The sequence below is a fragment of the Ornithodoros turicata genome, chromosome 6 (assembly GCF_037126465.1).
Source record: "Ornithodoros turicata isolate Travis chromosome 6, ASM3712646v1, whole genome shotgun sequence".
Taxonomy (NCBI): Eukaryota; Metazoa; Arthropoda; class Arachnida; order Ixodida; family Argasidae; genus Ornithodoros; species Ornithodoros turicata.
In genome coordinates this window covers 45,695,691-45,718,974 of record NC_088206.1, presented here as the reverse complement: position 1 = coordinate 45,718,974, position 23,284 = coordinate 45,695,691, and the positions used below count along the sequence as shown (strand labels likewise).

At 44.7% G+C, this 23,284-nt stretch overlaps 1 protein-coding gene and 1 pseudogene across 1 annotated transcript; one reads left to right on the top strand and one right to left on the bottom strand.

Moving 5' to 3' along the window:
• Positions 1–11,435: 11,435 nt before the first annotated feature.
• Positions 11,436–14,073, top strand: LOC135397969 (uncharacterized). The gene is made up of 3 exons (XM_064629441.1): positions 11,436–12,667; positions 12,940–13,052; positions 13,150–14,073. The coding sequence occupies exons 1-3, from the start codon at positions 12,342–12,344 to the stop codon at positions 13,299–13,301; spliced, it is 591 nt and encodes a 196-aa protein (XP_064485511.1). The 5' UTR covers positions 11,436–12,341; the 3' UTR covers positions 13,302–14,073.
• LOC135397968 (uncharacterized) lies at positions 12,860–17,617 on the bottom strand (annotated as a pseudogene).
• Between the last annotated feature and the right edge of the window lie 5,667 nt (positions 17,618–23,284).

Genomic DNA, 23,284 nt, shown 5'->3' with positions numbered 1-23,284 from the left:
TTTTACGCAGCGAAATTACCAGGTGGATCACGAAGTTCCTATTTTCTTTTCACCGTTCATCTTTAGTAAGTGCCTCATATCACGCAGTTGAGCGGGATAAGACGGTCGTCCGTATGGTTGTGCATAACGGCGAAGTAGCGTAGCGTCTAATGCAGCCCACGACTCGTTTTACCATTTATTGCCGTTCATTTACATTTGAAAGTGCTCGTCAAGTGTATATTCAGTGAAGGATAGAATACATCCTTTTTCCGAAATGATGTACGGTGACGCAAAGCGGAATTGTACATGGTGTCCGTCATTGAAGGCGAGGGTTGTTTGTTGAAATGTTTTTACCTGATGGAGATTTCGCCTTGATTATTGTAGGATCGTACATTGAAAAACTGAAACACGGTGAATCACTTACTACCAGGTATTTACCCTCTTTCTTATGGCTCGCGTACTGTCTAATTCCATTTTGACCAAGTGAAAATTTTTCCGATTATTTCTGCGTACTGGGAGCTTGGCTGATTCAGCATGTTTAATGAACTGTCAATTGGGTTCAGGGCAGTGTTAGAGGCTTAATTTCGCGTAAATTGATTTTTGCCGACAGTATGTCAATTTGGAAAAGATATAGGGAAGTTCGGAGGCAGACGGACGCTTTGCTGAGTGAAATTGACGAAGGCACAGAGGGAAGTCCAAATAAGGTTATAGTAACCAGAAGTACACGACAAGGCGTGTGTTACATGATGGCAGACGGCAGCATTGTACAGGTGGACTTCTTAACGGACAATGAAGTAGTCGGATGGAACCACATGCACAAACGCAATTTCTACTGCTATCCACTTCCATCTTCACAACTTGACACACATACTCAAGACAGATGGCTCAAAAAGCACATGCGATAAATGGCCCAAGCACGCCGTCCAGAAAAAAATGTGTGGCATTACACTACAGCAGAAGTTGTGTAATTTTCCCTCTCCTGCATTCTGAAAAGCAGAATATAAGAACCCAGGGCATTTCATAGGGTACGTACTCAACTAGTAGGAAGGGAGTTGCCTCAGGACAGAAGCCGCCGATATTTCGAACAGAGACTGAGAAGAACAGAGACAGAGACAGAGAAGAACAGTATCTGTTCGAAATATCGGCGGCTTCTGTCCTGAGGCAACTCCCTTCCTACATTCTACCGGCTCGCTGGATTTCTACCCATCTACGTACTCAACTAGTAGTTCAAAATGGAAGTCTTAATATCTAACAGCCAGTAACATGCCTGTCCCCATTCTGCAGGAAATGTTACCCCTGCCAGGACACCCTGGCTAGCTGTCGTTGAATTGTTAAGTGAAAAGACTACGAGCGCAGTTCCATGCTCGTGACTTGAAGAAGGTCACAGACGGTGCAGGTGGCCAATCAAAGTTACCGACAAGAGGCGAGAGGAGATGGTACAAAGAAACGTTCCACCAGGGCCATGGAGGCTTTTTGCGGTCAGAGTGCTAGGCTACGCAGGCAATTCAAATCTTCACGGCATTGTATTCAATCATAATCTTTCGTTTAAACAATTTATAGATTCCTACACTGAAGCACATAACAAAGTAGACAAATCGCTCGAAACATCTGCCTTAGAATCTGAGCTGTCAGACTCAAATTCAGCAACCCCCGCCCAAGGCTCACCACCTTCTACTAGTAGAGGTCAGGCGACTGTGTCATTGTAAGTGCATTTCATGTTTTGGTAGGTTACTTGTACAGTTTACTATATGCTTCTAGGTCTCAGCCAGCTGTGGAAAGTCAATGTCTTTCAGCACCTGGCTTCCAAAGCCAACGCGATCATACTCGCACCTCTGGGCCCCTGCTTTCATTACCGTTGCCCCCAACAACATCGCCAAGAGCTGTCCAGAAGACAGCTGAGCGTGCACGTGACGACAGACATGGTACATCCATATTTTTTTCTCTTTGTTCTCATTGGGAACCAAGTTCATAATGCAATTGCGATTTCTTGATGCCTTAAGGAATTAAATATAAATATTATAGAAATACATATAACCAGAGCTAAGTGGTTCCTAATTAGAACACATTGTTACCTGTGACCTCTTGCATTTTTTAATTACCATTTGTGCTTCCGCCTTCAGGACACATACGGAAAGTATACAAAGCTCTTGTGGAGCTCAAAGAAGACTTCAGAAATCTCAGGGACATCATACTAAACATTGAGGCATCAGTGAAAGCAACATCAGCTATTGAGAGCCAGTCCTTTGTCCTTCCATCTCTGCCGCTTCAGTCTCAGGATGATTTAGCACAACTTCTCTGCTCTCTCACTCTTCTCTGCTCTCTGCTCACAACTTCTCTGCACAAGCTTGTCTGCTGGACTCACACTACCGACAACAGTTTGTAAGCATGTCTCTCCTCCTTACACTGAGCAATGCATAAACATGCTGTTAACTCGAAGGTCTCCTTCATCGCAAGAATATATTCTTACCTGAGTTACTTCTATTGTTACTTTTAGACCGTTGTTACGTGTATGTGGAAGTAACATCAGCTCAAAGGCAGAGGTAACACAGGAAATTGCCAATTTTAGAAGTAAATTGGGGCTCGAAGAGCTCGGGTAGAGGTAACCTGTGGGGAAAACCCCTGTCTTCTCCTGGTTACTTGTACGTGGTACTTGGAGTGGGAGTCCGTTACTTCTATGTGGTAATGCGTTCGCAAACAATCACAGCAGCTTTTGATCGCTCACCTGGCAACAGTTTACAGTATCACACGAGAGGGGGCGCTACATCGCGTCCTCGTGTTTTGTCGGTTGCATCTTTTGAAATGTGACGCTTCTGTGGCTGACAAGTTAAATCACGCTCGTGGTTGTAGATGTGTTGTGAACTGCTTCCAAATGGCGTTTACAAACTAAGGACTTCTGGGGAGCGCCGAGTGGCAGATGCAAAGAGTGTGCGAGGACTGCAGGGAATACATGGCGGAGTCCGGCAGTGTGTATTTCACCAGGATCGTGCTGTCTGCGCACGTGTAAGCTGTTGGTCGCAGTGTCAACGCTCGGACTTAGCGCATTCTGCTTTCACTCGCCAGCTTTGCTCTCTACATCAACTTTACTTTGTGTCTCTCCGTGTCGCCTTCTTATCCCAGCATCTTTCATACGCTGAAAGGTATACGATACCTATAGAGCCATTTTGACATTGGGTTGACATTGGGTTTTGTGTAATGAAATTTAACTACGAGCAAATTGTTTCCATTCAGCGTTGAAGAAGAGTGAGAAGCGCTATAGTCTGTGTGTCGTAGCAGTGACAACGAAAAAAAAACTGGATTTTTCGTAGTACATTGTTCTGAGAAGTATTTAGTTCTCTTATCGTGGGGTTATACTTTTCTTTTCGTTTTTTTCTGGCGGACTTAATCGATTTTGGTGTATGGGCTAATTGCTAAAAAACTAAAGCCTAGTCGACTCACTAATGAAACGATGCGCGATATGGAGTTCCTCATGAATGGGCAACTGATTTACCACTACAGTAATTTTATGATTGCGTTTCTTTATGCCCAGGTGTGTGTGTTTGGGCGATGGCTATTTTCTTTTCTTCTTGATACGGCTTGATTTTGACTTGTTCAGGGTCGTGTTGTCAATGACAGGTTATTTCGTCGTTTTACTGGCTGGTTGATGAATTGACTCAGTCATTTTCAGTCTGATTGCCTTCGTATATTTCACTGACTTCGTGGTGAATAGGTCGACTGATTGCACTGTATGACTTGAGCCACTGTGATTGGTCGATATGGTTAATTGACTGGAATGGTTGCCCACATTGATGCCTTGTTTGGTTGTTATCAGTGGTTTGCTAGTACAACTGACCACCAGATAGCATCTCGCGAATTATACCAATGAAGAAAGTCAAGACAATCAATCAATCAATAACACCGACTAGTCAGTAAACTGTTAAAAGATAAGAAATCGATCACATCTGCTACTGAATCACATTCAGATGAATTTATGTACCAGGCAACCGAAATCGCCATCCCGATGAGTTAGGCAGTGGAGGAGCGGGTGGGCTGGTGGTAATTAATAGGTCAAGGGCCCGCAAACTTATGTCGACTGATTTCCCTCAGGTGGTGAAGAACATGTTCAGGACGTGAACTTGCAGCCACAGGAGGAAACAGGACATAGCTGTAACGTGTTCCATGGTATTTATTTTCTTACATAACGACCTGCCATCCATAAAATATTTTCCCATCTGTGTTTGTTGGAAGTTAACATTTCACTACTCTCTTCTTTTTATGTGCATGTATTGCTGGCCTCACAATTATGCTGCATTACACCTTGCCTTGAGGAAGTTCAATGTGAACTCTATACTGTGGCTGGTTTCATCACTGCCGCTACATGTACAAATATGGAAGCTCGTGAATTGGAAAATCCCCCGTTTTCGGCAAACGACGCTACGATACCAAACACCGAGTCTTCCTACATATCAGGCATCTACATTTTTTGCATTCATTACTCGTGCTTGCACAAGTGTAATTAAGGTCTGCTTTTGCTATTAATGATGTACCCAAACAACGTGAGAATGATAAATAATGAGTGCCCATTCCATTTTAGATATTTATGGTGGGGAAAGCGGCACCGTCCCCACAGCGACAAGCAAGAATGAGGACAAGGTCCATATGCATGCATGCCGCCCCTGGAATTTTACAACACAATATTTCACGCGATTCTGTGAACACATCAAAGCCCCTTTAGAGCTGTGTTCATTATACATAGTCTCACATATGCCACCACACGAAGAAACGATATCTTCGTTATCTTACGTTGCCAATGCTGGGTTGTGTTTTTCTTATATTCACAATAAAATTAGATGCCCAGGAAAGCCCATGGTCATTGTATTTTGGTATGTCACCCGTGTCGTGTTTCGTGTGTGCCTGCATGCAAGTTGCTGCATGCATGCGCGGACGCAAGGAACGGGCGGGTGCAGCCCCGGAGCCCCGGGAACGGTGTTACTTCTAAATACACGATGCATCTGGTTACTATTAGAGAGGTAACCTCGGCAGAGGTAACGCTGTACCCGTCCAGTGTACAGGTAACAATATTTCAATTTTTTTACCTTTACTAGAAGTAACTGGGCTAAGAGTGTAGGTGGGGAGACTGTCAGGGATACTGTAAAGCTAACGTTGCGACGTCTTCTAGCAAACCACATCATGACCAGCTTAAAAGGAAAAGCATTTGACGAGCTTCACATCTGCGGCTGTATAATAGGTGATTCAATGGTTTGTTAATCTACAGTCGCTGTGTTTTCCTTTGTATACCTCTGTGCTGTTGCTGCCTGAAACAAGATGCCGTAAGAGTTTAGTGTGGGTGTAGAGCGCTAAACGAAAAATGTGTCCTGTTAAAGTTTGCATTTTCCAGATGAGTATAAATTTTGAGCACAAAATAGGATAGTAGTGATAAATCTGTTGGACAATTTTAGATATATGAATGACTCAGTATAACAGTAATGTAGATAAATAAGTAAAAATATATTTGAGAATGAAACGACAACAATTATTATAAGACAAATAATATAGTAAATGAATATACCTATACATACATATATAACATCTGTAATATAATAACATAAACATAAAGTATATTAAGGGAAGGAAGAAGTGTCCAGCAATCAAGTGAATTGTTGCATTTGCATTATTCATATTGACAATTTCCAGAAGGCATCAAAGACAGATTTAAACATGAAACTGAAGCCAACATTTAACAGCAAGTTGGGAAAACACCTTGCTGGTGCAAGTGATCGTGATGGAGGACGAGCCAAACGACAAAAACCTCTTGAAGGGCAAGGGAACTTTCCAGACGACCTTCCCCTGACACCGTGAGGAGGAAACGTTGTCAAGAAATACATATTTGTTGAATTTCCACTGCATATTTATAATACATGTGCAATACATTACATATTTTAATGTGTGGCAAAGTTTGTCATAACCTGGTCAGATAATTGAAGCATTCCTGTACCTTGAGAAATAAAAGAAATGTTATGCTACACCTGCATTTTAACTGTGTCCACAAAAATTTTGACGTGAAAGGTGAAAGGTAATCGTCATGTGGGACGAAAAAAGTGATCGGGCCGTAGCTGGGCCAGTATCGAAAAACGATATTGGTGCGATACCCTGCAGACGCCATGCCGATATTAGAGCAATATTGGTTGCCAAGATTGTGCCGATGTTGCAAAAACTGTGCTGGTCCGATATCGGCAACGGATATTCACCCAATATTTCATGCGATATTTCCCGACTTTGGACCGATGCTTACCCGACATAACTGTGCTACCTGGGGATGTCTCTGTCAATCTGCCTCTTTCGCAGGATAATCGTTCTGCTGCTACAAGAGGAGTCGGTGTCACCGATCCCGGCCCCTTCGGTAGACGAGGCGCTGTCGCCGCTTCGGACGACTTCCATGGCTAGGAGGGGTCCCCCAGGCCGCACAGTAGGGCAGGGCCTGTCCGTACCTGACAGACAACTGTCATGACCATTGCAGATGTCTTCCTCTCCTGTTCCTCTCACTTCCATGAAGTTATCACCCTAACATTGTTAAAAAAAAGCCACATAAATTTATGATGATCTAATTTCATATAAAATTAAATGAGGCTACCAGGCACGAAAGGCATCAGCATGATGAGGTGCCTAGCACCAATACACTGTGTGATAACTGAGATATTACCACTACGAGCATACAGCAAATCACAACCACATAAATAAAATACACAATTGCACCGAGCTGTGCACATATTCACACACACACAAGCACACAAAAAATACATAACAGAGTGGCCTGTCTCTAATAAGACTTCAACAAGTTTGTGTAACTCTGTTTAGAAACTGGACACAGGAAGGCCATTTCCAATCAGCTGACCAAATTTGTTCAGAAAAGGAACGGTGTCTGCTGATTTCCGTAGTCGCCCCGTAGCAGTGGAACCTTGTAAGGTGGCACAGTGATTGATTTCATACCGTAATGGCAATTGTTTAAGACGGCACTAAAAGATCTTGAATTTGCAAGGCAATTTTGTGTAAATGTCTGATTTCCAAGTGAACACTTTGTCTACTGTATTTTGCATGTCTTGAAGGAGCTGAGGGGCTGGATGGATGGATGGATGGATGGATGGATGGATGGATGGATTGATTGTAGTTGCACCCCTGGTGGGCCTCTTTGCAACGAGGGTCCAGCACATTGCACCTGTAGACATGGTTGACGTACATCAGGCTTTCTTTTTCCTTTTTGTGCACTGCAGTTTTATCGTAGTTGCCCTCTGTGGTGTTTCCCCAGATTAGACAACGATATAGTACAGCTTAGTGTAAACTAAGGATTTCAACTGGGCTGGTTTAAAATCCAGAGCCCTTCTTTACTATGAGCAGTATGCTGCATATTACAAGGAAAACAAATAGAATAAAACCTGTACCTAACCCCTGCCTTGTATTTCCAACATTTGGTTCCAGATCTTGTCCAAGGAAGTCATGAACTACATTGGTGCACACTGCTGTGACAATTAAAATGTTACACCTAGATGCGGAATACACAGCTTCATTTTACGTACTATGGATGTTGCTTACTGCATTGGCATGGCAGCATTCTGAACAACACACGGAATTGTACAGTATATCTTTTGATTTAGTGCGTAAACTTCAATTTTCTTTAATTTCTATTTTTCTTTGTTGCGTGAATGATCTCCTAACATCTGCACGCCACAACGTAATTCCACAAGGAGAGTAATCACTGTATAAATTACACAGAAGATACTAACCTCGTCACCTAACCTCGTCTTTGTACTCAAACTAAGGGGTCCGTCTTATAGTCTGCATTCTTCAAATACGATTGGCAAAATCCGCTGCCAACCATACCTGCCGCTGCGGTTGAACGCGCAGTATCGTATGGAACTGAATGCTCGCCGAGAAATCTCGCTTTGACGACACAACCGAGAGACATGTCAAATGAAGTCTAACAGTGTACCTCGATAAATTGGTCGTTGTTCCTAAAGATATAAAAAAAGACAACTTGGAAATACACACACTACAGTAACGCTGTGAAACAGCGCGCAGGATCACGAAAGCCCGAAAGTCGTCGTAGCTCCTAGCTAGTTCCTCTATCCACTGAAGTCGCTAATTGGATTATCGCAGTTATAAAACAGGACGCAGATGTCGAAGTATGTACATACTTTTTATTTCCAGACATTGTGACAACAGTATATTGGCGTAAAAATGTTGGTTCTTGCAGAAAGTTGTTGTTGTAGTGCTTGATCACGTGACGGGATTCTGCGCGCTGATTGCATGGGCGATTGACGTCATCCCAGTGTGATGACCAGATGAGTTTTCTATATATGCGTACGTTTTCCTGGTTTAACACTAGGTGCGCCAGCGTCAGCGTGAACCGCGATGTTCAAAATTCGAGTTTACGAAAACTACGAGGTGTTAAGGCATGCATTTTCGTATGTATAGTTGCTTTTGTGTATTCTATCGGTAGCCACTGCGGAAAAGTCTCTCCAGCTTCTGGTCAGAGACCCTTTAAGTGAACCTTCCTAATTTCTGTGCAGTCATCACGATGCTCTTCAGTTTGGAGTTGCAGTCAAAATCTGTGATAACGATATGATTTATTTTTCTGTGTTCTCGTCTGGTGTTGTTGGCTTGGTGAAGGGAAGGGAATACAACGCAAAGAAAGTGCGCGGACGTAAACGTGCCATGGCTAATTATGCACTACTTATTATTCATACTGCTGACGTCATCTCTGACGTCATTTATTTACAATCGTAGTAGTCCGCGCAACGGATGGATGGCGCTGACCGTCTCTATCATGGCGTCATTCTGAAGACACAGGGGCCTATGGGAGTTTCGCTACCTGTTTAGATATACCTTGCATCATACATTACAGCGAAGCGGAAAGCGCTTGAGTGGCACGTAATCCTGTCCTTGTTGTCAGTCCTCGAAATCCAACGGCGCCCGAACTTGTTCTTCACGTTTCAACTCATGAAGCATTCCGGTTCCGCAGTTGATAGACTGTTCGTGGGATAATTGTTGTGTCCAAAAACAGCACAACATGCGTAGGGTCACAATGACGCACGAATAAACCAGCGAACATATTTCTGCAAACTGTTGTGTCGATTGACACCACGGAACACAGGAGGACGCCGTGCCGGCCGTGCTATTTCGAAACTATGCTGAAACGGCCGAGACGCTGCACGCACATGCGAGCGTACAAAATGCGATTTCAAAACGTTGTCGACCAATCGGATCGCGCGCACAGTCTCGACCAATGGGCTTGCAACATGGTGTATGGGAGCAGTGGCACATACTCTGCAGCCGCATCCTACCGATACTACGGGTACCTACCGGTACTACGGGTACCTGAGGAGGACTGTCTAAACCACCAATTATTATTATTCTACACATACTCTGTTCAGATCCTCGAGGACACAACTTTCAATTAAAAAAAATAGTTTATTATTAGGTGGCAATCTCTTAGCTTCCTGTATATGAACAGCACATCGTCGTGTCGCAGACGTAAGGACAAAATTATTCTCTGCTTGCATTATTCGGTTGTGAAGAACAGAACAGAAGAACATGTGGACAAAACACAACAAGCATTCTATCAAAACGATCAATAGCCAGCACTAATAGAGAGCAGTATCAAAGAACCATTCGATGGATAGGATCATAGCAAAACTAAGAACAGCCAACGATATCGGAGCGAGCAAGAGTGGAACCAGTTTCTCCATCTCTCACAAAGCTCAAAGCGGGACCCAAGCTGGCGCTTTCTCCATTAGACACTCTATATTATCATATTTCAACCAACACGCAAACAACAGATACATGTAAGGAAATAATCATAGTACTCGAATCTATCAACTGAAGCATATGAGTGATATAAGTGTTGACACCTGTCGGAAGAATAGAGGGGCAACGCACATCATAACATCGATTAAAAGAGACATAGCATCCTCGCAACCCAAACTAGGCGAACACTATGAAATACAATAGTAGAACAATTTTGATTATCACGAATAGACGCTACAAAGCTTTCGTTGTTTTATCCGTTGGAGGGGGAGGCACACAAATCCACAGTAACACACATATATTATACACGTTAGAATGGCAAACCCACCACGGCAAGCTCCGAACAAACCTCATTTCCCGCTCTTTCCTTTTCCTTCTTTCCTCGAAACGGGGGGGAGGGGACTCTCTCTCTCTCTCTACACCAAAACCGACGCTTTTTACAAGGCGGAATGCCAATGCCTGAATGAAGGAACGAAGTAACATTGTCAACCTTGCTGTTACATAAAAGTGATACCTATTATTATCCTAATTGAAAAATTACCACAAATAGGTGTAAGGAAATAATTATTCTCTGATCGCGTTATTCGCCTCTATCAGTTGAAGAGCAGAACAGAAGAATATATAGTTAGTTGGAGAAAGCACGGAGGAGTAGAATCAACAATTGTCATTATTCAACAATAGAAATATTATGCTAACATGAAAGAAATAGTAGGGGGTTAGATTCACAGAGAAATGATACTCAACCAATCTATCAAAACGAGAAATAGTTAGAACAACCAATAGTCAACATTAGAAATTTTATTTAATGAAATAACAGATAACCAAATTTTTTTAGTGATAAACATGATATCTTTGCAACAGACATTTCTACATGCAGCGGCCTGAGATATATCGACTACGAAGGAACAACGTGACACAAGTATTCATATCTAAACTAGTGTTCGGAAATGCAAATTGATGTAATAGTTCACTTTGTTTTGTATAGAAGAACCAAACAATCGTCACACACACCTCAGAAATGCATACATGCTAGAACCGGTTCCCCCTATTCCAGATATGCATTTTCACATATCTCTCCTTGTATACATAATAGCTAGTTGAGGCTTTCACAACACACAGATTATTAGAATCAAAATCTTTATGTATATATTTTTCGTTAAGGATGCGGTACCACTCCTCCCCTGAAAACGGCAACTTTTCAGTAAGGATTTCGTCGCTCCTGCGCGTGTGTTCCTGAAGATATTGGCACAGTTGGGTAGTTGCTTTCTTTGCCTACTCCGCTACAGAAGCCGTTTTTCGATATATCGCTCTGCATCGGTGCTATAAGGGCGAGAGTAAGGCAATAACAGTGATATTTGGTGCTGTTTTAGAAAGGATTTATCGAAAAACGAAGAAAATAGCACAGTCTAGGTTTTTTTATTTTTTTATTTTTCTTTTTGTCATGTTGTTCTATGACAGGCAAAGGCGCTACAAGGCCGTATTTTTTCTGTATTGTATAGATTATTTACAATGCCTTGGTGAAAAAGACGAAGAATCTGATACACACCTACCCAAAATCAATGAAAACGAAACTGGTGCGCCATTTGCTGCGCCATCTAGTGTCCTAGCTTGCAACCGCTCATAGCTGTAACACCAGCGTCTCGTACTAGGTAGCTCTCAAAACAACCGCAGAGTCAGAGGTCAGAGTTAGAGTCACTAAATAAGCTACGCTTATTTATTAGCTTATTTAGTGACTCTAGTCAGAGTGATCTAGGGACTTTACCGCAAGAGAGTCTGCATGCGCGTTTTCCTCCTCCGTCGTCGAACGCGCATGCAGGCTTCGTACCGCAAGCTGGCTGAGGAATGATGAGCTCGTACTGCCGTTACATTGATTTCTGATGGCTGCCATGGCGTGTTTCTGTTGATCGGTGTGCACACCCAGTGCAGCAACGGAGATTGCTGCCGCTATGCAAACACCTGAGAGTTGTACAGTAAGTGCGCCACAAATGGATGATCTACCGAACGTTCTTGTAGAGAATGTCACCTCAGTGTGGACGGAAGAAGATGCAATTTCTGAGCGGAGAATAATATCAGCGGCTCATTTTATCGCGAACCTTCGTGAAATGGATCAGCATGTTTGTCCAGAGAAGTTTGGAGAGCGTTTCACCTTTCAAAGAGAAAACAGAGTTGGACTTGAATTGGCAGAATTGATCATATATTTTACATTTCTTTCGTTTTTCTTTTTAATAATTTTCGTTACATATCTCATGTGTACTGCAACGGCGTATACTGAAAAGCACAGTATTCGCTATCCGCACGGCTTCATTTCATAGTTGCTATTCGATGTCCGCCCAATTTATCGCGCCTTTTTCCAGAGATGTGGCGCCCTCTGGAATGTCGTCTGCTTCAGGGCAGTTGACTGACAACAAATCCACGTGGGGAAGCGCGCCCTCTGTGGGCACGCCGTCAAACCAAAAGTCAATGCCGGGTTTTTGCAGGCCGCTTTTACGTCGTGTCGTGTTCTCACTGTTCCAAAGACCCTGTTGGAAATATATCTATTTGCCTAGCTGGATCATATTTCATATCGCTTCGTACGGACCTGCAGCATGATCCAGGAGCCCGAAGTGCCCTTCTTATTTGGAAAACTTAGCTGGACAGGTGACGCCAGGGTGAAACCAAAAGTAGACCATGTGTGGGATTATTTGCATAAATCTACGCACTGCATTCGTCAAGGGCACCGTGGGTGGGGGTTTAAAGAAGAAGGATATATCCGGAATGTGCTTTACAACACGAACACGAACAGTGGTCCAAAGCACGTAACGCTAGTGCGTGGTGTGTGCCTGCCGTCGATGCAGAAGGGTGCCTACACCGTTTCGGCGTGGTACGAAGATGACGGCACTGTTACTGGAGCACACTGTCAGTGCGTAGCAGGGTAAGTACACACATATTTGTTCAACGCATATTGTAGCGCAATCAAACGAAACGTTTGCAAGCAATATCTGAACGGTTGTTCTTGTTGACAATTACGTAGTTTGTCTTCCTAGCTCAACTTCTGTGTTTGTGCATGAAGTGAAGTTACATCAAAGCAATAATGGATCAATGTTTCTGAACTGTACTTCGCTTCTCAACTTTATTTCCTGAACTTTGAGTGGGTAACGCATAACCCGTGCCAAGTTTTAATGAAAGCATTGACTCTGTTTGCAGGCTCAGCCAAACTTGTGAACACGTTGCTGCCCTACTCTTCCATGTGACAGACAGCACACAGCCTGGAGCTTCCTGCACAGACGTGCCCTGTGCATGGAATGTGCCATCAGCAGGTACGTTCCTGAATGGAAAATGCTATTGTCAAGCATTGCAGTGGGTGATTCCATTAGAAAGTTGCTCCAAGGCTTAATATTTTCTGCATATTTACAGCAAAGAAGCCCGTTCCTGTCACGCCACTGCAAGACATCACATTCAGGAAATACCTCATCAACAAGGTCACGAGGGTGAAGACAAAACAACGGCTTTTTGACCCATGTGCGATGTCTCATGATCATGACAGAGACGACTACAAAAGACTTTAAAAAGAGAGTGCGCAAAACAGATCCAGATCTGATGGTTTTGAGGTACCTTCCTGGGAAGTCGACGAAGCCCGCAAGAGCATCCGAACCACAAATCGCAATAGGAGATGAGAAAGATCTCGGGGCCACTTGCCTCCCAAGTGGACAAATATATCACTGGTCTCCCTCACTTGACTGCTGAAGAGAGAGCACAACTGTGTGAAAATACAAAAGGGCAAGCAAGCAATTCTACATGGTACCGTGAAAGGACTGGCCGCGTCACGGCATCAATTTTTTCCAAAGTAGTTCGCTGTGTAAAACCCGAGTATCTCGTGAAGCAGATACTTTACCCAAAAGGAGGTGCCTATTCAGAGGCTATTGCGTATGGGAGGCAGCACGAGGCGGATGCAGTAGCTGACTATGTGTATCTCATGAAACTGTATGACAGGCCCGTTGTTGTGAGTGAGACTGGGCTTATTGCGCATTCCGAGTACCCCTTCACCTCAGCATCACCAGACCGGTTGGTGAAAGAAGGTGAGAGCGAAGGAAAATCCTGACAAAGAGGATACAGAGGTCTGGAAAATTGTACACAACAGGCAGTTACGTGCCTTTTGCCAGATACAAGAACAGCACTAGCAAGGAAAATGGCCAGCTTCAGTGAGGTGACTATACCGAAAGAGCAACACCTTCGGACTGGGACTATGACTGTGTACATTGTGCAACGTTCCTCCCTGGAGAGGAACTTTTGGTGCTTTGGGCAGAGGCCAGTGGAAAATAAACACTGCCAAAATTCTAACAGTATCCAGTTTATTGACAACATAGAATTTTAAAAAAATGGGGGAGTTCATAAGGGCTTGCACTATATCAGTTCTTAATGGGGGGGATTCCTCCAATTTGACAGGTAACAACAAATGTGAAACACTTGTTCCGCAATGTCCACCATATTTAATGGGAACGGCTTATCCAATATATGGAATTCCTTCACTCTACGTATCACACGTTCCACGTAAACTCGGGCACTCGCTACGCTCCGTGTCTTTGCTACACTAGCTGGGTTCATTTGTGCATCCCCTGGATTTCTCATTAGAGGCATGTATACTGTTACTCCGGCGGGAAGTCTTTTAAACCTAAACCCTTTATCAACCATCAGTGCATCACCTGGCACAAGTGTGTCCAGCAAACCTGACTTTTCTATGATGTGTCCATCATAAGCAGATCCTCCCCACAGTCTGGAAACAAAGCTGAGATATCCGTCTGGGGTCGAGCCAATTACAGCCTTGTAAGTGTATAGCTCTTGTACGACGAAAATGTTTGACGTTGGGCACATATTGATGAGGGCCTTTGAATGCGTAATTCTGTTGCATCTAGGACAAGTCTTGTGTTTTTATAAGGGTGGAAGGCTGCAGGTAGGCAAGGAGCAATTTCTTCGAGTGATGGAAATGATGTCAGTTTTTTAAGCTCTATGGGTGTAGCAGGTTTATCCAGGTGGAGAAAACCTTACTGAAATGGCCTTGTGATATGTTGAAGTTTCTGGAGACTTCCTTTCCATGCATACCCGTCCTTATTCGTACTAACACCATGAACAGCTCATCCTCGAGAGAAAACTTTCTCGTGCTGTCCTCGTGCCGTCTTCTATCACAACCCCAGTACTCCATCTGGCTCGCCCTTGTTCAATGAACTTTAGCAGTGCTCTGAAGACGTTGTAGCTCGGAAGGCCAGTGTAATACATGGCTCCCTCCCTACTGTACTTGATAGTCTCCACAGAAAGCATTTGTGATATTGTATTTTGCAGTTCGTCTTTCAGCTTAGGGTTTTCCTTTTCAAGTTGAATGATTCTGATCTGCAGGAGTGCTAGCGTCTGTGCTGAGGTTGTTAGGGGCTCATCTGCATTTGGCATGGCTGCAAATGAAACCATGAAATACTACAGTGGATCATGTGCTCCACATCAAGACAAATGTTGGCAAATATTCAAACACTGCCTCATTGCATTCAGCATAACCTCAACAGCAATGGACATCACCTCGGTAATGTTGCGTACTTACACCCATTTTATACGACGACCTACGACAATAGGGAAGCAAACATCAGTTTTCTCACTCTGGATGTAAACCAGTACTTTCCACTAATGTCATGAATTTTGTCAAAATGTTTATTCTGAAGGAAGAATCATGTACATACCGTCAGTGTAGCCTGAGACTCTTGTGGAACTTGAGCAGGAGCTGTCTGTGGAAATGTTACCAGCCAACATGGAACCTACGAGAAGAGAAAAGAGGGCAGGGGGCAGACAGCTACGTTGAACCAGCTGACGTTCCATTCTGATTTACACAGCACACATCATGAAGGAAATCTACACGTAGTTGTTGTTCATGCATACAGTGTGTCCTGCATAAGTATAGAAGATACATTTCATAAGCAGTATGATCAAAGGAAAACTGATCTCTCCCGCAAGCCTTGAATGAGAAACATTTGGGTCTCACTATGGAGCGTTTGTTACTCAAGCATTGCGGAAAGGACAACATATCCCCTTTCATCCCTGTTTCTGAAAAAAAAAAAAAAAAGCTACTATACTTATGCTGGACACCCTGTATACAGTCCAACCAATTTATCCCTGAGAACTCTTGTGCTTGTCTTCGTGTCCCGTGTCTCTCGGTTATTCGTTCCTTCATCATCATGCACCAGTTAGTCTGCGCCCTATCTCTTTTATCAATTTATCCAAATATCATTTATCGGGATCCCCCATTATCCTGCCAAAAAACCTAGGAACGAACTCATATAATCTTCATACTTCGGAGCTTCATTTATCTGGACAGTTTTGAGCTGAATGGAGACTTCTGGGTAATCATGAGTCATAAAGAAAAGGTCAGCTTGTATTACCATCTGAAGTACTTCCGTCACAAGGCGTCTTGTCGTAAAGAGCAGTGCATGGTGACAGCTTCTCTTCCTGATCACGGCTGCTTGCTTGACTGACGTCCGCTGTGTATAGTGTACACAACGGTATGCAGTAACTGTCGTCAAATGTTGAATTCCCTGTAATAATATGCAACAGTAGCTCTTAGTAACATGCATGGTAACACAGCCCTTCAGTAGTCCTTGCACCATAACTTTTTTTCTTCCTTTGTTTGTGTGTGGGGATGGCTGAACAATTTGAACATACCTGGGTAAATTACTTCTAAACTGTAACTAAATTACATTACTTACTACTCCTGTTAGAATTTAATTAAATTATATTACTCATTACTGCAACTGAAATGTAATGAAATTACATTACAATTACATTACGTCATTACTGCGAGGTTAATCGTAACGATATTGAGGATGTGAAAATTCATTGTCAGACAACACTACGTTTCAAAAACAAGACATATTTTATTCTGTGCCGATTGCGTGCGTCACCGTTCATAGTGGGCGTTAAAATTCTTGTAACTCGCCAGTCGGCAATTCTCTTTCTGCCAAGTGCCAACACAGAGCACACACTCGATTCTTTTGTAGGAAGTAATGAGTAATGTCATTAAAAGTAGTGCCCAAATGTAATTAAATTACATTACAAATTACCAGCAAAAGTAATTCGTTACTGTAATTTCATTACAGTAATGACATTATACTACCCAGGTATGAATTTGAATTATGTGTACCCTCTGCAGTGGCTTCATCCATGAGACCTATGTCTGTGATGACAGCAGGCATTTCACTAGTAACTGCACCCGGCAGCAGTTCCTGGCTGGTGCTGCTTGTTCCGCTCCATGTATCCTAGGTAGTGCTATCCTGTTTTTGCTGCTTTAACAGGAGCAGGTTGCACATTGTTGAACAGAGTGGGTACGAAGTCTGGGTGCCGTTCGTCAAGTGACGGTCGTCCTACAGTGGTTATGAGTAGAAATCAATCATTATCGGTGATACATTCGCGGAGCTGTGTGCGCTTACCAGAAATGAAATGGGCGCTGCACAACCGAGAGTTTGTCGGCGGCTCCCACGGGTTGCCATCGGGCATTGTACGGCCAACTGCTCGAATCCAAGACCTACGTCTGGCGGCATTTCGATTTTTCGAAGGAAATCGAAAGAAGCCCATCGGTTGCAGCAACCCACTAACGCAGTAATTAGGGCACCCAAGCGCAGCACACTTCACAACCATACCGCCACACTCACAGCTCACAGCGGGAAAAACAACATGGCGGATGGCGCAACTCACACGAGTTTGTTTTCCGCCTAAGAGGTGCTCCGGGAGAACCGTGCATGCGCCGTCAGCTCCCCTGAAAAAGGCGGCATATCATCGAATACCTCTTCACTCAACATGCACAGGATATGTGGATATGTTTCATGATCGGAAGTAAACGGAAAATGTTCGTGTTTCCGCACGATAACTTTGATTTTTGTTGCTGCTGCTGCTGATGATGATGATGGTAGAATAAAAACTATGGAGATGGGATATGTATTTGTGAGTTCTTTGCCGATTCAATAAGAAAGAAAAAGAAAATGGGAGGGGCCTGGATAGCATAACCGGGTTGTGCCTAGAATCAGTATTTAGATCTGACCAAACTATATTTAGCCATGAAAGATGAAAGTCACTGAAAAGGTTAGCCAGCTGTAGGACTCGAACCCACATCTTCTGGATTGCCAGTCTACAAATAAGCTCAAGTCTAACGGTGTAACCCACTGAAAACTGTTGAATATTATAAATACTTGTTTGTTATTAGAGACGATTTAAAATTGGATAGCCATATGACTAAGCTGAAAAATGTTTGCTTCACTTAGAGAATGACTGCCCCATGGATGGTATTCGAAATGGCGAAGTCAGTCCTATATAAATGGGGAAATAAATAGGTATCATTCATTCAAGTCGTTTCCTGCGATATGGGAACAAATCTTCTTTGTGAACAGTATGAGCGAGCACGGGGTTACGGAAAAAATGGTCCCTGGTTTCGTGGGCGGAAATAATGGTCCAGCGTACCGTTTTTTCTCAAAACAACCCACTCGCGTTTGTTCCCGTCGCCACTCTGCCCACTCTCAAAACTCCCCTCGCCTTGCACGCGGCGCAAAACTACCCGGAACAACCTTTTTGCGAACTTTTTGCCACCGTTTTAGCGTGTTTGTTTACAAAGCATATTCGGTTTCAATTGAATATACAAACTATCAACTCCCAAGATTCCCTTGAAGACGTATACAACGCTCAGTGACAGGACACATTGGTGGTGGTAGGGGGGGGTGAAGTTCCCCGAGCCAGAACTGCCCTCTTCCGCTCTCGACGGCGAGTATGCGCATATACGTATGCGCCTCGCAAGTGTCGTCTGCTATACGTATTGCTGTGGTGGTGGTGGATGGTAAAAGGGCTTGCCGTTGTCGGCCCTGGCCGGACTTCTAAGGGAACGGTGCCGATATATGTGACAACGGTGCCAGACAGCACAGGCGGCACCGGGATTCGAACCCGGGTACCTCCGAGTCTCGACGCGACATGGCCAGCACGCCAACCACTGAGCCACGCGAGGTCTACGTACTGCTCCTGCAGCTCTGTGCCTGTCATCTGTTTCTTTGTTGCGTTCACCATTGATGGCATGAATCGTAGCCATGGAAGTCAAATTGACACCGATAGCGCGAATAACAAAGATGAAGATGTGACCTACTTCTCGCAACAACAACTTTATTTTGGCTTTGGAGAGTGGGGAGCTTCATCGCCACAGGCGATACTCTACCCCATTGCTGGTGGGAAAGTGGGGAATAAAATAACGAGCCCCTTCACAATAACGATCGAAGTCCGATGGTACCCAGAAATGTCAGAAGAGCTTTGAGCGCAGAGCGTTGTTGGGCTGGATTAGGCCAGGGACCAAGCAATTTCGATAGGGAGAAGGGGCAAGAGTACAGCTGACGAAGAGACTCGGAGAGTGTGGTTCCCTTGTACCTCACTCTCTTCGCAAGGCCGTGTTTGATTCCCTCCACAACATCTCCCATCCCGGTACACGTGCCACCCGCGCCCTCATCTCCCACCGCTACGTTTGGCCTGCGATGAACAAGGACATTTCCACTTGGTGTAAGACTTGCCACCAATGCCAGCGCGTCAAAGTGACACGTCACACTTTCACCCCGTTGGCCGTTTTCCCATTGCCTGAAGCACGCTTTGCTCGGATCCACGTCGACATCGTTGGTCCCCTGCCCTCCTCCCAAGGCCACCGATACCTGCTAACCATGATTGATCGCTTCCCCCGTTGGCAGGAGGCTACTCCCATGGTAGACGCCACTGCGCACTCCGTCGCCGCACCCTTCCTTGACGCCTGGGTTTCCCGCTTCGGCGCGCCGCTTAGCGTCACAACGGATCGCGGCGGGCAGTTTTGCAGCTCTCTTTTCACCAGCCTGTTGCGTTCCCTTGGTACCATTCATCACACAACAACGGCCTACCACCCTTCTTCCAACGGCATGGTGGAAAGATTCCATCGCTCGCTGAAATCAGCGCTCATGGCCACTGGCACCCCTCCTCTGTGGTTTGAACGGTTACCCCTTCTCCTCCTCGGCATCCGTACTGCTTTTAAGGAGGATATGGGTTGCTCCCCGGCAGAGATGGTATACGGAACACCGCAAGGTCTGCCCGGTGAGCTGGTCGCATCCCCGTCACACTGTTCAGGACTCGATCCTCAGCTCTTCGTCGACCGCCTGAGACACGCTATGCGGGCCGCGCGCCCTTCACCGCCACGATGTCCCTCCGCACTGCCAGAGTATTCGCCACCCGGCCTTGGCACCTGCACACACGTTTATGTCCGGCGTGACGCCGTCCGCAGACCTCTGGGGCCACCCTACGACGGCCCTTTCCCTGTTCTATCACGCACTTCGAAGACTATTTCCATCGATCGCAACGGCAAACGGGACACACTCTCTTTGGACCGGGTTAAGCCAGCGCACATGGCCCCTGCAGCCCCTCCTGCCAGCACCACCGCTCCCCAAACTACGGCTCTTTCCGTGGCATGCGGGCGCCGCCGGGTACGCTTCAACGTTCCGCCACCATCTTCCCGGCCTCGTCACTGAGGGGGGAGCCTGCGGCCAAGGTAGTCGATAATGACGAAGCGCGGGAGCATGCGCTAGCTCAGCTCCTGCCGCGCCATTTCCTGTTCCCTGAGCTCGACGGTTGTCCATTCCCTGTCTCTCGTAGCGTATGCTACAAGTGGTGACACGAACATTTCGAGTTACGCTCGGGGGAACCAGCCATGGCCATGACCACGCCGACTGGTTCCGATGGCTATGCTTGTGATACGGCGAAAGTGCGCGACGACGCTGCCGGAAGTTCACGAACGCACAATGTGCAGCGACCCTCGTAGAAGAGCGGTACGTCCGACAAATTCAGGTGACGATTGCCCTAGACGTGCACTGGACCTGGGCGCTCTCGCTCGGATTACCAGATGTATCACACGAAATCGCCATATCACACTTTACATTTATGTTCATTGGCAAGACATTCGCAAGCACAAGTTCGCAACACACACCCTTTCTCATAGTCCTGTTGTTTGTATGCACATACATTGCAAGTTTTCCCTCTTTGCCAGATGTACCAACTTGCCTAGATTACTACCTTAACTCAGTTGCAATGTACTTGGCGAGTACCTTAAAGTACAATTCCCAGTACTTTGAAACTTTACTTTAAATTTAAAATGTGGTTCTTTGTACTGTACCTGAAGTACCATTGACGCCAGGTACCTTGTACTTTACTTTAAGTAAAATTTTGGGCACTTTGACCGTCACTGACTTCAGGTAGAAGTGTGCCGACATTCGTCTGGAAAGGCTGCGGAAAAACCCAGGGAAAACAGAGGCAGCACAACCGGTGCGGGGATCGGAACCCGCGCCACCTCCCAGTCTCGGCGTGGAAGGCGATCATCCTAACCGCTACTCTACGCGAGCTGGCACAGAAAAATGTACGTCCAGCTCTTCCCTCAAACTACAGGGTGAATTTAGCAAAGGTTACACATTTCGATCGTGTCGCGTAAAAATCGAAGGCGACGTCTCTGACGCTTCAAACTTTGCACGTAGTCATTTGTCTCAAGTTTTATCGATTTTTTTTTTCAAACGGTATCATTTTGTAGCAAAAAAGTTTGAAACCGAGTAAATTCTCACCCCATGAATTTCCTGTGACCTATACGTGGTGATATGAACGTGAAGCAGACGGAGGAAAAAATGGCGGTTTGCGGGCGCTATACGCCCCGTGCAGCGCCTATAGAGGCGCCGCAAGCAAATCCCCTAGCGGGAGGAGCGGACACTTTTCCCGGGGCTCGTAGCACGTGTATAATATTTACCCCACCACGCCCGATGGTGTTATCGGGAAAGACAATGAGGTATGGCTTCTCTGCTGTTCATACTCACGTGTAAAAATGGACATAGTGGACCACAATAGAAGGACATTATATATTCCATGCATAGCTTTCGACGAGGCCCAAAATGCACTGTACTGCACGCAGGTGCAACTTTCACTATATCTGCTTGGACTCAAGAAATGCTGTTTTTATATGTGTTCGACAAAACAAGAAGTCTGTATTCAAGTCTTGCGAGATGACAGTTCTCTTTGTGAAGCTGTTCCCAGACTTGAAGAGTTTTATTTCACGCACTTTGTGCACATCCTTAGCAAAGCCGCTATGCAACTAAGACTACTGCTGTGTTTTTAAAAGTGCTCGTTGCAATTTATATACACGGTGCAATTTTGCTTTGTGATACAATGTAATGATGTGGAGACCATTGAAACTGCTGTAAATGTTTTGTAATTAATAATTACGTGTTTAGTATAGATTTTTTATTGTAGGAATTAGAAAATCTGACGCAAGGTTCCTGATTTTATTCAAGGGTGTAACACGACTACATGGTACACAGGGCTGCAGAAAATCGCGATCTAAAAAATCAAGTAAATCGGATTCATTTGATTTAATCGACTCTTTTAAGTCTCCCTCCTAGCTGACCATTTTCCTCATAATCGTGAAGTACAACGATGTCATAATTAAATTCGTAGTGATTCGTACATAGCATTCAATGTACACCCCATGACACATAGGTTTCTTTGATTGTGTATACTGTCATGAGTTAAACAATGGAGTTTGGCCGATGCAACTATTGGCCTGAGTGTTTTTGGAATGAGTTGAAATACAAGCTGAGATTTTACGCTATAGATTGTGGAGCCCTCTTCAATGTTACGAAGTGATTTCCTGTCCAAAGGAAATTAGTTGGTAAAAAAACAATAAAATTAAATCCCGATTAGCACTAGTGATTAAAATCGCGTTTAAAATCAAGATGATATAAATCACGCAACCCTGATGGTACATCAAATGAAGAGCATGTTGGGAACGTAAGACAGGTTGGACAGGGAATGCACGGGGTGAACAAACAACAACAACTTTACAACCACAGCGATACCCTAAACCATTGCACGGGGTGAGAATTTGCTTTGCTTCTATTTTTTGTTCTACAAAACGACAGCATCTGAATAAATAAGGTTTAAACTTCGAGCGAACGACTATCAGTCTGCAAAGTTTGAAGCGACAGAGACGTTATCTTATATTTTTACGACTCGATCGAAATGTGTAACATTTTCTAAATTCACCCTGTAGAAAGGATAGCTGTGTCATCAACTGTACAGGTGACCTGCGCTTCGCTAGAGGCGCCACTAGCTAGTGTGCTACAGCGCCCCTCGCGGAAGGGGCGCACATAATCATTCTGTAGAGTGACGAGGCGAGTGTGTTGTGTTTGCGCTTAGGTATGGCTGAAATCTTCTATGATGAATTTTTTTTTATGCTTGCATGTGTTGACACACTAAATAATAATTGGGAAATTTACACGTAAGCGGGGTCTGCAGTATGGCTAGCTCCATACTGCACGTACAGCCAGATATAGGACTGCGGACAATTTTGAGCACCTGGGGTGCTCAGCAAGCCTACACGCTGCTACCTGAGCTACCGAGACCGGCAGTGCACAAAATGGTAATTCTTATCATGCAGAGTTCTGCATATTTGGCATTTCAGCAGAGTTGTACGTAACTCGTTAGAAGTAACTCGTTA

What these genes read in the sequence shown, in the direction of transcription:
- LOC135397969 (XM_064629441.1), top strand. Translation starts at nt 12,342, where the DNA reads ATGATCCAGGAGCCCGAAGTGCCCTTCTTATTTGGAAAACTTAGCTGG. An exon ending in CACTGTCAGTGCGTAGCAGG is followed by an intron (nt 12,668 to 12,939) that starts GTAAGTACACAC and finishes CTCTGTTTGCAG; the next exon opens with GCTCAGCCAAACTTGTGAAC. An exon ending in ATGGAATGTGCCATCAGCAG is followed by an intron (nt 13,053 to 13,149) that starts GTACGTTCCTGA and finishes GCATATTTACAG; the next exon opens with CAAAGAAGCCCGTTCCTGTC.